The 17183-nt window shown below is 37.5% G+C and overlaps 1 protein-coding gene across 2 annotated transcripts in view; it reads right to left on the bottom strand.

Annotated features, from left to right (window-relative positions):
- Nucleotides 1–10608: 10608 nt before the first annotated feature.
- SCG5 (secretogranin V) overlaps nt 10609–17183 on the bottom strand; it is a 30109-nt gene continuing 23534 nt past the window's right edge. Inside the window, exons 4-5 of one of the 2 annotated variants that reach the window (XM_009957178.2) lie at nt 14391–14444; nt 10609–10704 (exon numbers count right to left, since the gene is read on the bottom strand). In XM_009957178.2, coding sequence (XP_009955480.2) covers nt 10609–10704; nt 14391–14444 — 150 coding nt within the window. The remainder of the gene's footprint in view (nt 10705–14390; nt 14445–17183) is intronic. The other variant, XM_086462021.1, reaches the window with a different exon arrangement.

Here is a 17183-nt window from a genome sequence, read left to right as displayed (position 1 = left end):
CTGCATTTTATATTTGAAATCCAGTGTCACAAAACTGGCTGTTGTGTTATAGGGAAGGACCTCTGTTAAACAGTTGTACTGCTCCAACATCAGTTAGTCCACTTCTTGGAGTGAATACTAATGCAGGTGGGAAGAAACAGAATTCTTCCTCACTGCCATTTTTTTATTTAGATGGTCTCTATGTCAAGAAGAAGAGGTGTAAGAGGCAGAAGTGCACCCCACCCACCACCTTCATCCTTTACCCTGTTTCACTCACACTGATTTTCTCTTGACTCCATTTCCCCGCCTATAAAACTGCAATAGGGAACGGAGTTTTCAAAGGAGTCAGAGTAATTTTGGTCTGAATCCTTAGAGCTGGTTTGGTACCAAACTTCCCATGAAATAAGCAGTTAATAAGAGGATTTGAGAGTTTGACTTAATCTAGGAAGATAAATCATATTTTTTTAACTTTCACCTATTTTGTGTTTATATACTTGAATGCATCCATTTTGAAATTTCTAAATGGAGAAGAAGGCCTTTTAACTTCTGTAATTCTTCACAACAAAAAAAATTTGTTATTTCCAGTGAATAAGCCAAGTTTTCACTGTTGTGGACAAAAAAACCCCAAATCTAAAGGCAGGCAAACAAGTGTGTAACCAGTTGTGGTTATCTAAATGAACTGCTAAAGATAAGGCTCCAATTTAGCAGTCTTTGGTGATTTGAATAGCGTTTTAATTATATACACAAATGCACGCAGGTAGTTAAGTGCTTTGGTGAGAAAGGTGGACTTGTGCGCATACTTCATTGTTTTGCTGAACTTAGATTCAGACCCGAATCCTGCAGGGACTTGCCAGATGCTTGACTCTTTTCAGTGGGGCTATTCGGAGTGTATAAAATGAAGCACACACAGCAATCCAAGAGGCTTGAGTCAGGCGAGCCTTTCTAAAAGATGCAAAAATAATTTATATATCTTTCCCCTGTTAAGGGGCATTCTAGTTGATGTGTATATTAGAATGCTAAACTTTATGAAATGAAGAATTAAAAGTACAATACAATAATAATAAAATACAAAAATAGCCTATTTTTTTATCTGTATGGTTACCAAAAATTTACTCTTTCAAAAATTGCCAAAAAAAAAAATCACTTCTGGGAAACTACACAGGCGAGCCTGGGGCCAAATCTCTTGTCTTGATATTTCCAACTGCTCTGTTTTGCTTCTTCTGTTTCCTTGTCAAAAGCATCCTGTTTAGCCTGTTTGGCTAAGGGCAGTTGGATATTTATTCATTGATCTTTCCTTTTCTTACAGTATCTTGAATTCTAATTAGCATTTTCCAAGTCCTTTTTAGTCTCCAAACATAGCTACAACAGACATCACTCTTCTCTTTCTGTGGAGGTGTTCAGAGCCATGGAAGAGCTGTCATTTTACATTCTGGGCCTAACTACATGTCCCAGCAATTCTCCATTAGCTGTTTTCATTGGCAATTTGATTAATCCCCCCTCCCCCCCAAATAACATGCGATTCAAAGTGCCTGGAAAAGTGTAAAATCACTTGATGTTGGGAGAGATTCTGTAAATAGGCTCAGGAGCAATGCTCTAGGTGTTTGTAATGAATCAGGCACCAAACACTTCGAGCTTCTGGATGCACTTTTAAAAAGTCTAAAAATGTAAACAGTTCTTTCCCCTCCCCAGGAAGTCTTAATACACTAAAGACGTAAGTGGAGAAGTTAAATCGCGAGTGCTCAAATCAATTACTCTTCAGATCAGACTGTGGTAGGGCTTTTTGGTTGTCAACCAGATGGAACTAGACTCCCCGTGAAGGAAGTAGTATTATTCGTTGCCAGGGTTTCAAAATGAGCATATGAATTCACAGTAAAAGTACATATTTTTCCTTTTGAAAAATACAGTAGAATATTTAGTGGAAAGAATCCTTGGGAGCTGATGTCACCATCAGACGCATTAAAAAAAAAAAAAAAGAAAAGACCCTTGTAGCTATTTCTTGTTCTTCTGATCTGAGCAAAGAGAAATCAGAAATGAACAGGGTGTTTTTCTGCATTGTGAGACAAAGAAGAAATCATCCTTTTTAATGTAGAAAATTCTTGGATTCAAAGTTTATGACTTCTTTTGGCCATGCCTTTCCTGTAGGCTGAAGTTTTTACATTGAGACAGCTGTCGTGTACTGGAGACAAGGTACAATGGTTTTTATCTTGATGTAATTAATTAAGAGATATCCAGGTGAGGGCACAGGCTGTCTGGAGGCAGAAAGCACTTTTATATCCAATGTTCAGAAAGCCTCTGTGCGTTCGGGGGAGGTGACTGCTACACTTAGGTGTAAAGAAACCGCCTTCCTAGATAGAGGAAAACCACTGTAAACAAATGTGACTTCATTGTTTCTAATTTAGAGAAGCACTTGGTAAGACAAGTACTTTTATGTTTTAGTATCTCAAATCAAATTGTTTATTTTATCTGGTGTCCAGATCCCACTTGCTTTGAGCATACTACCACCAGCTTCTGGAAAACTTTGAAAACCCCTTCAGTATTTGGCCCTGCATATTTTAGTATGGAGAATTCCACTTGAAATCACCTTGAAAATAATGATTCCTGCTGGTGTGGAGACAAAGATTGTGTCTTAGCTTCAATGCTTAAAATGCTTATAACAAGACTTGTCTTGCTATAAGGAGATGCCCTGTTAGCAACACTAACAGGGTCCCTTAGGATCACTGGAGCTCTTGGTCAGCAAACTCTATACATGACAATGATTGCAAGCTCAAGTTTGTCTCTAGAATGCTAATAGTGAGTAAGGAAGTGGGGTTTTTAAATGCTTCGTTTTCAACAGGTGCAAAATGATCTAAAGGTATTTTTCAAGGTACTAGAATAAAGTCAAGTACATGAACTCCTGCTAATTTCCAAGTCTTGCTAAATGTAACATTCTTCCAATTACTTGGGTAGCAGCTAAATACATCTAATTTTCCTGAAAAAATAATACATTAAAAGTGAGTGAAAGAAGGCTAATATTGTTTCAGGAATCAGAAAAGAAAGGCTTGTGGTGTCTGTCTATTCATGGGAGGCATTCAAACCTGTACCTCCTGCACTTCCAGATGTGTAGCCTCTTAGCCATGAGGCAGGAGCCTATTTGTACAGGAGGACTCCGCACCTCCCCTGCCGAGGCTGTTCAGCAATGCAGGAAACAATTAAATCAAGACAGGGAGCCAAAATAAGCCATCTACTGGGGAGGGTGAGGGAGGGTGGTTGGCTTGTTTTTTTGTCATGCTGTGAGACTACTTTTGTTGTTTTATGCAGTCCCTGGCTAGCTACCCAAACACTGCTCGAGGACTAGCTAGACCCCAGGTGTAACCCTATTCTTCCTCATGTTCACCCTGTCCTACTGACCACTAGATGACAAGTTTGTGTTCATTCCTGATCCCTTTCTCTGGCACCATTAGAGCTTTGATTCTTTTGCCATACCTTTTCCACACACTTTTTTTTTTTTTTTTTTTTAATTAAACTGTCTACTTCTGCTGTGGTATTTTGTGCAATGCCTGGTCCTGTAGACACGTGTGAGGTGGGTCCTTACCCGGCTGGTTCCCCCAGGGAATATAGGGGAGGAATTGCCAAGTTTGTGGGTTCAGGCTGGGTTTAGGGCTGAGACAGATGTAGAGCTATGCAGGTTCACCAAGTTTAGAACAGTCCTAGGCATGCAGAGAAGTAGAAGTTTAGGTGCCTGAGGTACGTCATTGACAGGAAAACGTAGTTGTGTATAGACTGCCTAAGGAATCAGGCAGGGGAGGCAAGGTTTGAGGATCATGCGCTTGGACTTTGGTATTTGTATTGCACACAAGTCCAACATGGGCACTTTTAAGCCTTTGGTGGAGCTGGCCCTCAACCTCTTTGCAACTGTTCACCCGTCTGTTAATTGGAAATAATCCCCAGTTTTGTAAACCTCCAGATACACAACAAAATAGGCACAAAGTGTTTTTAACAAGCAACTGATATTTTAGGGGCAGTCTATGAAGGTCTTATCTTCAAGTTTGTGGATAATTCTTATCCTTTTAATGGCTCATATTTTGCTGCTGAGAACATAAAAATAGGAAATAGCCGGTATGGTTAGAAATTATAATATAGACTCAACTACTAAAGCAGGCAATAATTAATGTATTTTAAACTGAAATTTATATCATTCTGACACATATTGCCCCCATGCTGGATACCTTGCACTCATGAGAGCCCCTGAAAACAAGTCTTCTGAGGCCTCATAACTTCAGCAAAGCTGGAGACACTGTGGGAATTGCAGGAGAAAGCTTTAAGGAATCAGAAGCAGGGCAAACTTTTCTGTTTGTTTTTTTTTTTTTAACTGTGCACACACGTTACCTGTGCATACACAGACCCCTATGGCAGCTGAGTCATACAGTTGTTTGGGAATTTAACCAATAGCCAGGGTCTATGCATAAACTGACAGCAATGCTTATCTGTTATAACAATGACTTTTAAAGAACTTTATTGAATCAGTTATGACTTTTTTAAATTGATGAGTGGTTTATGCAGCGTTAAAAATGTTTCTTACTTCAGTTGCAGTAACAGAGCTCTAAAGCCCATAAATCTTACAGCCATTGCACTACCCACTGGAGTCACTTAAAGTTTTGCAATTGAGTTAGTCACTGGTTGCAGCGTTGTCAAAAAAAAAAAAAAAGGAAAAATTAACCAATGGTGAATTATGAGTGCTTCTGTGGATGACCTGACTTGTTCTTTCACGAGTCTGTTTTGTTCATTTGGAAGTATAAAATGTGACAGTGTGGGTTTTTTATTTCCCAATATAGAAAGGTGTTCTATGTTAGGGTGAGGAATCAGGACCACATTTCCCAGTAGGGGCTATCCGACTTGAATTTCAGCCACTTTTAGAGGACTTTGGTGCATTAGAGGGTAGATAATGCACTGAAGAACTGCTGGGGATTTTTTTTGTTTCTCAGAATAGAGAATTAATTAAAAGAATGCTAAGACTGAATTCAGCATCAAAGCCATATGCACTGTCTATGATCTAACGAATATTCAAATACCCAGACATAAAAACCCCCAATCATCTCTAAGGGAGATGGCTCCCAAGAATGTTGCATTGTCATATGATGGTTAGGTTCAGAACAAAGATCTGGAATAAAAGTAGTCAGTGTTTATACATTTTAAATCAGGGCTTAATGGTCTGTAAATGAATGACACCAGTTAGGGAATGAGGGAGAGTTTGAGGCTAGTAGCAGATAGTGTATTATTATTTTTCTTTGTGCTTTCTCCTTTGCCTCACTCAGTTTACAATGAAATTTAGCCACCAACTCCCACCACTGTTTTTCTTGGAGAGCAGAGTAGGACGAAGAAACACAGAGATTAACTGTAAAAGACACCCATGCATTGTAATAGGAGCTGGATTCCATGTGTTTTGGTAATAGGAACTATAGGGAAAAAAAAAGAGGTGACTCAGGTCTACCTAATCTTTAAAGCCTGAAGTCATTCTCAATTCCTGCCATCTCTGATCCCTTCCCCACCTCTGCCCCCCCCCCCCCCCCCCCAAAAAATAGACCTTGGTAGTCAAACAGGAAACTTTTTTAAGCTTTTTTAGTTCCAATTGGTAATGCTGCTGCCATGGCACTCACATCATTTAAAGTTTGTTATGCTCCCATGTGTTGAACACATGGCTAGCAGCTCTTCCAACCATCGGGGTCTATGTAATCAGAGCAAAGCAGTTAGCATCATAAATAAAGCAAATATGAACTGATACTATGTACTTCCTTCTCACGGTGAATTAGGATGGTGAACTGGAGTTCAATGCTGTTCTTCACCTAACAGCAAAAGGCTTGAGTGTGGTAGACCTGGACCATGCATGTGCTTGGAAAATGATCCATTTGCCTCTCTAATTGTCTCACATTTGGAAATCTTGGCTTAGGACCCAGTCCTGTGCCAGCCAGCTATATTTGTGGTTCAGGGGGGCGTTCATGATGGCAATTCCACTCTCTTCTTCTACATTTCCTTTTAGTTTTTAGTTAGTTTGCATGTAAGCAGGTCAGTGGCAGTCAGTGGCTGAGGGACACTTGTTGTCTTTGCTCATGGTTGGAACCTGCCTTTGGTTCTAGGCACCACATACAGGCAGCCCTTTTAAGGGACACGGTAGTTCTGTATTTAAAAAGAAGACTTATTATTTGAGATAATTCCTGAACATAATTTAAGAGTATTGAATGTAATTGCATGACTTCAAACAAAACTGAATTTTTAAGTGTATGCATATGTATACATGTGGCAATGGATTCGATATGTTCTGTTTGTTTTTTGTTGCCGCTATCTTTTCTTTAAGGCATATCGGATTGCCATTGTATTCGTATCAAGCATGATGGAAATACCGTTCAATCTTAAGTGCCAGCTCCACTAGCCTGAAACCTGGGATTCAGGTGTCTCAAAATTGGAGATGATGTGCTCTGCTTCCCTGGTAGCCTTGATAGCTTCTGACTTGGATGGAGAGGTACCCTAAATCTTACCTATAGTGCACTTAGCTAATAAAAGAGTGAACACACTCATCTCCCCTATGGGTCAAGCGAAACTGTACTTTCCTCGTACATTTTAAATTTTTGTGTAGTTATGGTAGCATCTTCTGCATCTGCCTACCTTCCCCTTCTCCTTCAAGAAATCTGAGTCTGTGACTTCAACTGAAAAGTTATCTTTGAACTTTGTCCTAATGATCCAGCCTTGCATGTAAAAAAAGAAGTACTTGCGTAAAAATGAAATCACAGGAGAAGTGTTACAGCATTACAAATGAGGTAAGAGTTGGTTTAGTGAGCTTATCAGCAAAAAGGCCAGAAGATTCCAAGTTTGTTTTGGGTTGGTGTTGTTATGGGTTTTTCCCAACAAAATTAAATGTTCAAAAATTAGTTTTTGTACAGCATGAAAATGAAAACAAAGCCTTTTCAACACTTTCATCCAGCTACTGGTTAGAGGCCTGATTTGAGGGCATGGACTCAAGTCTCCTCTTCATTGTCTTCATCCCCAGCTCCTGACATTTGGAAACAAAGGGGATTGAGCGTTACTTGTCTACAGCAAAGCCAAAAACTTAATTGACTTGGTAGTCATCTTTCTGCCCGTGTCTTTCCTCAGTTTAACAGATTAAGATATGCTTCATCACATTTTGATAAAATAAGCTTCAGATCAGCTTTACTTACAGTCCTGTAAGTGACTCTTGGGACTCTGACATCAGATTCCCAGAACTAGTTCCAAGTTTCTTTGGTTTGCTCATGACTTGCTAAATAGATTAGCAGCATGGTTTCGTTAGGTGAATGCAAATGTGTCAGTAAAAAGCAGCATATTGCTATTTCCCCTCCTAAATAATTCACTAAGTATTTTTATATTACTTTATTCTGTGGGTTGACATCTTTATATTCTTTACTACTGAGTTTATTGTAAGACTGTATTATCTTTTAAAAAGTGTACATTAGTGTACATTAGTGTGGTATGTGTGTGTGTACATATATATAGACACACATGTACCCCCAAAGTTTTGTGTCACAAATCAAATACTATAATCTGCTCAGTTGCACAGTGCTTTTTTTTAAACTAGGGTCATAAATATTTCTTTACCAGACAAAACCAATATTGCATGGCAATACACTTTATTTTGTGTAGCTTCTTTCAAGCACATTGTGTCTCAGATACGTTAGAGGTAATTAACATTAACACACTTGCAGATTTTAAAATAATCTTAAGAGGTTTTAGTTTAATGAAAATTCTAAACAACAATAGCAATGTACATGCTTCTTAGTTCCCATGCATCATAAATGTAAAAGGGTGACTACACCTGTAAGAGCTGAGCAGCTATTTACATTCTTGTAAGTATTGGTTTGGTAGAGTGAGCTCTTAGTGAGGGGGATAGTTGGTATCTTTGTTCATTGATTCCAAAAGACCAACACTGTCATGATTCTTTATAAAAAACTGCATATACATGTTTGGACTGTTGTTGGAGCAGTAGGAGGGACAAGTTGTTTTGCTTGGTTTTTGTTTTAGTTTTTGGTTTTGTTTTTAATTAATATGGGACTACCAATCCCACTACAGAAAGGCAGCTCTACTACAAAACAGAAAGTAGAATAATGAATGTCAATAATGTCATGGTGTAATAGCTATATTTTCTTAAAATTTCACAGCAGTGCTGTTGAGTCTTCCTGGTGAAACATCCAAGCTGCCTGGTGGACTCAGCAGATGGTTGCTCAACACCACACGTTTGATTTTTTCAGTAGACAGTTCCGGTAAGAAGCATCACTGTAATGCGCAGTGTAAAGTGGTTTGTTTTTTTTTTTGTTTGTTTTACTTGAATTTAAAGACAAAACCATCTCTAAATTGTGTAATTTTTCTTCGCCTGCTCTATCTGGATCTATCATAGACAGGCCCACCAGGGTCAGGCAGCAAGTGCTGACCTCTGTTCTGGTCAGTTTGCAGTGCCAGATTATCACATCCCCACGCAGGGGGTGTAGTGAGCTAAAGTGGTTCAAGAAATCAGACATGGGATTTCTGCTGCTATATAAGCAACCAATACTTCTTTGCCACTCCCTTTTTAAGCCCCCCATTTACTGTACACACTACCTTTTATTATGTGCTGGTCCTTACTAAGAGTTTAAAAAATTCAGTCTTCATGGTTGCTTCGGTTTTGTGATTTTACTGGAGCTAATAAGGACAGCATGTAGCTCAGATTACGTTAAAAGTATTGATAAAACAGCCAAGTACCTGAAGAAACACCAGTTTCTTAGGAATGGAAACCTAGCCTCTGACCAACTGGAAGCCCTGTAGCAACACCAGTAGGTGGCTGTGGGGCTAGGTGGGAGGAATAACCATTTCACATCCTCTGGGCCACTGGGCATCAGTGGGTTCTGATTTCAGATTCATGCCATTATATATAGCTTTTTCTACTTTTGGAGACAACCTTTGCAACTCTGCAACTCTCAATACCTGGGTGAAGACTAAGCAGGAGTGCAGATAAAAAGAGGAAACTTAAGAAGCAGAGAATTCAAGTTCTCTCATGGGGACAGCTAGATTACTCCCATCCCACTCCAGGCACTGGAAGTGGAAGGAGCTTCGTGATTCGCACAAACTCCTCAGTTTTGTGTCATCTGTGAGCATAAACCGTACTGTGTTACATACTATTTAGTTTGCTTTTCCAGAATTTTTTTAAAGAGGAAATATGATGAAAGATGTGATAGTTCAGCCCAAAACGTTACAGAGTTTTGCAATCTACTCATAAATGACGCGAGAGGACTGACAGTCTGCGTGCGTAATTTATTACAAATTACTAAGTGCTGGGATAGAAAAAAGCAAATGCCATACACAGTCATATTTGTGCCATCCTGTTAACTTTAATATTATGTAGATAGGACATTTAGTCTCTGTTAGTTTATCTGTTTTTTTCTAAGATGTCATCATTATTTTACTGTGCCGTTCTGTAGGACAGGGAAGGAAACTACAATTTTTTTCCCTAGATTTGAAGTTCAAAGCTGTAAACTAATGCTGTTTTCCATAATTCCAATGCCCCATGGACATGGCTTGAAATATTTTAGATGCACCCTGAAAGTAATAAAATGTTAGGTGATTTTATGTTCTCATCTTTCAGAAAGGGAGAGCTCAGTTTGCTGCAATATAAAGTTCTTCTTTTGCCCCTCCTAGGGGTAAAAAGGCAATTTAAGCTTCCTGCAGCAAGTTCAAGAGCAGTGATAGCTACCAGTCTTACTAAAGTATCATAGTTTTTCAGAAGATCATCAACTGTAATGACCTTCATATCCTGGATTTAGATTCAGAGGATGTTGACGCAACCTTATTAACACAGAAAAATGTCTCCATCTTCAGTTATCCCAGGGACACATAATTCAAGCACATTATAATGCACAAATGCAGCTGTTACAAAGAACAGCAGGGGAGATGAATTTCCACACAACAGTACCATAGATAAGGAAGAAAGGTGTGCAAGTGTTCAGGAAAGTTATGGATGTTGAACAATTAAAACTAACAGAAAAATATTCCAGTGGATAGAGTCAAAAAGCAGTTCTTTAATTTTTAAATTTGCACAGCAATAACAGAGACAAATGAGCCTCTGAAATATTTTGGAAAATGTCACTTTACAAACCTTGTAGATTGCTTAAATGTTTATTAAAATGGACCAAAAGCCAAAAACTTCTTGGTAAGATAAATACTTTGTCTTTGCTAAGTAACAATATTTGTGAACAAAACATAAAACTATAATTTTCATGTGTCAAACATAGTAACATTCAAGATTAAATGTTTGAGTCAGACCGGGCATTTTTTTACATCTTCCTATTTACAAGCTCCTCATTAAGACCATTTACCTCACATTAGCTATTAGAATGACTAACATTTTTAAAGTTTGCTCCATGACTAAAACAAAAACAACAGAAATGTCCTTTTACCATAACTTAACAAAAAGCAGAACCATATTTTTGTTATCTAGGAGAACATACTTTTATAAATACAGCTGTTTTTCATCTACAATTATATAAATAATAAACATGCTGCCATTCACAAGGATTTTAATAGATGATTATATATAAGCAATATTACGATCTAGCAGAGGATGGCATGAGTTTTCATCATTCATTTTTATTGTACTTATTCAGGACCCTTGTCTTCATCTGAAAAACGCGGAACAGACTTCTTTGCTACAACATTATCCAGTCGCTGTCCTTGCAGGTAAGGGTTCACACTCTGAAAAAGTTTAAAATTATTTATACTTATTAGGAACAGGGAAACGCATAAAAGGTAACTAGGATTAGTGGCTACATTTATGTATTCCTTATCTGTCAAATACTTGCAGACTGAAGAACAAAAAAAGAGAAAATGCTCCCAGGGAGTAAATCTAAAACATCAATCAGTGTTTTGCTTTCTAATATTTTCGTGTGCAAGAATTTAATCCAATTCACTAAAAAGAATTCAAGAGAAAGAGGATTTTTGAGAATATAGGACAGTCTGAATTAAACACTGTCTTTTTGCTCCACTCCTTTCCTCAGCTCAGCAGAGAAGCAGCAGCGGATCTAACTCCTTAATTCTTGAGGCAGGACAACACTTGTTAGAGAAGTGCAGTTAAGCTTTAGCTTAAATCCCTAGCCTCTGATGGACCTTATGCTCGGAGACAAGTTCGATACCGCGATACCATTTTTGACCAAAGCCTCTTCTTCAGCCCATCTCCTCTCCAGGACACCCCTCCTTGCTTCCTCTCTTGATGCTGAGATAAAAAACTGCTGGCACAGAAGCAGAGCCAAGCAAGGTTTTGGCATAGGAAATGGCTCTCCTACCACTGCCAGAACAAGGGAATGCTGGAAAGATCATCCCTGGAGAGGGTTTAACTTCACTTTGCACCATGCAAGCAGCACAATGTGAGACTGAAGATGAACAGATCCTGTCTCAAAACTGTTTGGATAACATAGTAGCGTAAAAAGCCTATGCTTAAATTTTATCTATACCCATGGAATAAAATGTATTTACTGTGTTTGCAAGTATCAAGCTGTTTAGTGGAGCTTCAGAATTAACTTAAATATCTTTACACCCACTTTCTGGCCTGTTACAGTGTCAGTGTAAACAAAATCCAAGTATATACTTTCTCCTTCACAGATACAGCAAAAATTCTAGTGTGCTGGTTTTTAATGCCAATAAAAATTGTTTGCCTAAGGACAAAATTTGGAGGAATGAAAATTTTCCAGTATCTCCTGATTCTTGTCAGGCAGACTGTATCATAGAAATTACTTTCCTTGAGATGTTTCTGTGCTTCTTTCATCAAAATGTAGGAGTTCAAAACTACGCAAGGAAAAAAAAAGTTTTAAAAATAGGCATGAAATATTTATTTTCAGATTTCCCAAGTATTTAAAATCTCTGGAAAAGATTTGGGGTTTGTCTGTCTTTAAGTCCTTGGGTTTCTCCAGATTTGTAGACACTACCATTAATGCTTAATAATAGCGTAGAGCAGCCCTTTTGTTTTCTTCTATTGTTTTTTGAGTGCTTTGTCTGCTCCAAGTGAAAACATAAAAATATTAAGAACCAGAAATGAATGTGGAAAAAATCTCTGAAAACAAAACTAACACTAATTTAATGCTTTAAATTGTTAAAAATAAGGCATATGTAAATGATTTGTTTGTGTTTGTTTAAAGAAGTTCTGTTTAATGTTAATTTAGTGAAATTCGGCTGTTACATAAACTTCTAGGAATTATTTGAAGATTCTTAGGGAGATTAATTGGTCTTTTTTTTGGAATGGTACTTGCTTGCTACTTTTTGAAATAAAGTAGAAGAGAATGAGAATACAAGAAAATTTGAATCCCTGTCAACCAACAAAAGAAAACACATAATGCAAAATTTTTGGCAGATTTGACTGAAAAATGTTTAATCCTATACAGCTGTGCTGATTTCAAAGTAATGCTGTTCCTGAGTACCTTTGTGCATAGCTCCGAGCCCATGACAACATGACTCAGTGATTACAGAAGCACTCCTGTCGTGCTCGGGATAGTAGATTCTGGACAGGGCTATGCTTGTGTAGAAATTTAAAAAAGGGGAGAATTGCTAGTTAAATTAGAGGTCACTGGAGACTTCCTTGTCTTGCACTGCAAAGGCTGCAAAAAAAAAAAAAATAGCATAGCAGCAAATTGTAAATACATGCCTTTGCTATATATACTGATTATGTGTATGTATGCTTGTATGTCTGTTTATATACATACCTATAATTATATAAACATACACACATACTTGGAATATGTAGTTTTGTAGACTCTAGTAGTGCCTCTGTGACTGTTACTCGATAGCATCATGTATACACAGTTGCATAGGACTTGCTTTGAGCTAAAATCGGGACGTTCTGACCCAAAAGACCAATCTGTTGCCAGAAGCTGTCCTCCCTAAACTCTGTCTGTGCAGAGGGGCATGAAGGAGTGGCAGGCACTGAGAAGGCAGGAGGGGAAATCCAGTGAGCTTTTTGATTTCTGAAAAAATACACTCTGCTGCTGACAGCTCTAGGTTACCCTTCTGCTGATAAAGTGAAAATTCTGAATTATTAAAGCATTAGTAATCATTACAGTATTACTCTTAAAACAATAAAATACTTTAAATGATAATGAATTTATCATTAAGTGACATGCCTGTGCTAAGAAAATAAATCTGCTGCAAAACGAGAAACTGAAGTTTTACCTCCAAAATTCTGGGATACCCCTGTCCATGTGGCTGTTGTGTTTCTCCAGCCATTATTCCTTTTGTATCCAATTACATTAGTCAGCACGCAGACAGAAAATGTGGTTTTTTCCCTTTTTTGTCTCATGTACATATTGCACTAATCCTACTGTAACATGGTGTTCTAACTATTAATAATATTCGACATAACTATTTCCAGAGTAAATTCTACTTACTTTAGAGTTAACACCAGGTGCCTACAGTTTTTCCTTTTCTGCTAACAAATTCGAAAAATCAAATGTAAGCGGGAGGCAGATACTAAGCTCAAGACAGATCATTAACTTATGGTTGAACAGTGTTTGTTACCAGTGATGTGTGAATCAGTAAGAAATCAACTCATCTTCTCCCTGTCCAGCAGGGACTTTAGGTTTGAGAGTTAAATAAATAAATCATCTTCACTCATGCTTCAGTTATTTTAAACCAAATTTACTTCATTTACAATATAAACTGTGCTGTCATATTTTAAAAAGCTACTTTCTGGCAGAGAACTACTTTTTCTTCTTGTAAAAAAAAAAAATACCAGCAGCAAAGCTAAAGACTTTCACTCTGCCTGAAAGTAATTCTTTGATAAAAGGCTGACACTACCAAAAAAAAAAAAAAAAAAAAAAAAAAAAAGAGACACAATAGTGAGGTGGACTGTGCAGAGTTCTCTGTGATATGTGGATTCCCCTCCTTGTTTCAGAGGCAGAAAGATGAGAAGCCCTGCCTCTTTGTCTTTCAAGCAAGTGGAACACAGAGATAGGAGTTTAATCTGAGGTAAATCTAAATATGTAAGTGAATCAAATTACACCAGCTAAAGAACCAGTTCTACTGTCATTTACACCCAAAACCACATTCACATGCATGGATAATGGTAATTAAGTTTACCAATAGTAGTAGGAAACTTTTCAATTCTGTTTCAAAGACATTTAAATACTTTAAAATGGTTTTATGCAAATAGGATCAATTTAAAACACAGATAATATAAAGTTTTAAAATTAATGTGCATCTTCTGAAAGCAACAGGCTATTTAGTTCACTCCGTGAACTGTCCTGAAGCCTGCTATCACAGAGATTCCCCAACTTCATGCATTATCTAAGGTATAATGCAGATGCATTAGACTAACTCTTCATTTCAACAGCACGATTTTAATTCTTATTAGCTCTCTAGATGATAGAGGTGCTACAAAGTATTCTGATAGTTACCCTCTTTCTTCTTTTTGGACCACCATTAATCTTCTCAAAGAGTAAATTCTTGCTCTGAAAGGGGGGAAAAAATGCAGTCATCAAGCTCATTATACTCTTTTTTAAAATACTACTTTTGCTGTTAAATATTAGCACATTTAGAAGGATGTGTAGTTTTACGGGAAAGATAAACCACAAAAAAATATTTGGATATTCCTGCTAACATTCTGCAGTTCTTCAGGAGCAGTCACATTCTTATCAGGAAGTAAAAAGCCAGTAGTTTTCCACTATGTTGCACTATATTATCATCCGTGTTCAGGCAATAAGTGCTTCAAGTGCGTGCTGGTATAATGATACAGACTGGATGTTCCCCATTATGTGATACACAGTATAAACACATATATATTTAAAAAAAAGAAGGAAAAAAAGAAAAATAAGATGAAGGGAGAGGAAGCAGGAATCCTGCCTCTGTTCTATCTTTCTATACATTTGAGGTGACACAAGAACAGGAGCAAAAAATATTTGCTTTACAAGGGATTTTCTAATTCCTTTTAAAAATGGCAATCGGCGTCATTCCTACTGTTTTGTTGTCTTTGCTTATTCCCTTCCAGATATCAACACTTTCCAGTGCAAAGTTCTGCTGAAAGGAGTTCAGCGCCAACTCTTCCTTTGTTTAAGTAGTGCCCTCAATAAAGTTTCTAAAAACCATTTGGTCTATAACATTTTTAATGGCAAACCTTTTAAAAACTGCCAAAAACATCTTGGCAGAAGAGAAAGTTATGATGAGAAAAGAAAAAACAAAAAAAACCCCCACAAAAAAACCCTCTCTGACCATAGTTTACATAAGTGCATCCACATATTGTTGTGTTTCTTACAAGTAGTGAATTCTAATAAAGACTGGAATAACACACACATGCTCAACACATTTTGTTTCAATTGTGTATTATGAAGAAAAACAAAACTAAACCCTAACCTGAAAATGGAAGGAGAAAAGAATTACATGTATAAAAGCAGAACACTGTATAAACAAGGCCATTAATTCTGCTATAAACAACTGACCTAACATTGATTATATAAATAGAAAGTGTAATTCTAGCGCGAGACAAATTCACCAAACACTTCTACCCTCTCTGCAGCCTTGATATGAGAAAAAACAAACATTTTCAAGTGTTACAATGAAATCTGCCAAAATTGTCTGTTTTGTACTTCTCATGTTCATTAAAACCCAAATTCACAAGGCCTATCTCTTGCCCAACCTCAGATATTTTGTCTGAGCTGTGCCAAAAGGGAACAGAGATGAAGTTGGCCAAGGGAGACATTCTTGACTAGTTAATTATGCAAACTCACTTTGGGAAAACTTAAATTTAACATTTTAAAGAAACCCATGGATGTGTAAATTATTCTTTTTAGGAAACAAAGCACTGCTGAAGCCTCTCTTTGTGAACTATTTGACCTTACAGTTTTCATGAGAGGAAAAATAGTGTATCTGAAATAAAAAAAAAAATCATGGCTATTGGAGCTAACGTTTCTGTCACTCAGGAAAATTCCTCACAATTGAACTGTTCCTGCTCAGGAAGATAGTATTTTGTTTAGTCTATTTGAGAATGTTTTAAGATGGTAACTACTACTTAAGCATTACGTGGAGTGCAAAGCAAATGAGGTTATGGAGCATGAGCTAGGAGTGTGCTTGTATGGTAACAGCAATCCTGAAAATATGTTCCACTGCGTAAGGGCTTGAGCTCATCAGCCACCACCATTTGGCTGTGAAGTGCTCATGATTCTCATTGCTCACCTAGGACTTGTTAGTAATGAAAGCAAGAGTTTCTCCAGTTAAAAATACACCTCACATCGAGACACGCTGCACGTGAATTGCTACTTTGCCCTCCCTCCTGGAGCTTCCTTTGCACCCTCCTGGCTACTTGGATTAGGGTACTACAGGTTAGTATTTGGATGGGAAAAAAATCTCAGAAGTTAAAATGCTTACAACCAACTAACTAATGTGAGAGAGATTTACCCTCAGATCTTTCAGACTTCACTGACACTTCTTTAATTCAGTAATTATCAGCAGCTCTGTAATCTGGACACAATTATTAAGCAAAACTGAAAAGGAAAATTGCATTAGCAAGGTTTCACTCTTTCAGGAGGCCTTTTTTTTTTTCCCCAGTCAATTTACAGTCTCATCAGGACTATGAAACGTGACAATTTCTGTTACACCAAGTGTACTACACTGAATTAAACACTATGCTGTCTGAAACTGAAGAGGGAGACCAGACCTACCATAACCCATCCTAATCACCATTAGCATCCACATATTTAACATCAGTTGGTAAAGAAAGGTGCACTTAACGTTCCTCAATGTAACTGGAGTTGGAATAAAATAAAATCTGAGTGACTAGTTTCAGGTTTCCATTAAAATTAGGAAGCCAGACATGGTGGCTTCTTTAACAAGGAGATCAACTTCGTCAAATACTTTTATCCCTACTTCCCATTTGCCTTTCTTTGTACTATCTTGAATCCCTCCACTGTAGCTGATAAGCAAAACTGGCATTATTTCTACCCTTAGAGTGAAATGTTACCCATTGCTTTGGTAAAAAGAAGTGTTGCTGAAAACCAGAGTTGCTTTTAGTTGTCTATTTGTACTGATACTAGTGTCAGAAAACACAGCTGAACTTCCTCCCTCTTTTTACACGTGGTAGTGGTTAACACTTTGAGCTTCAATAAATAACAACTTACATATAAGTGGCTTTTAGATTTGTATTGTAAATTGTATATTGTAAACTGTCTTCGTGCAACTGTCTTCTTTCCGGATACCAA

Source organism: Leptosomus discolor, chromosome 3 (genome assembly GCF_034619465.1).
Source record: "Leptosomus discolor isolate bLepDis1 chromosome 3, bLepDis1.hap2, whole genome shotgun sequence".
In the NCBI taxonomy this organism is placed as follows: domain Eukaryota; kingdom Metazoa; phylum Chordata; class Aves; order Leptosomiformes; family Leptosomidae; genus Leptosomus; species Leptosomus discolor.
This window is presented reverse-complemented; position numbering and strand designations above follow the sequence as displayed.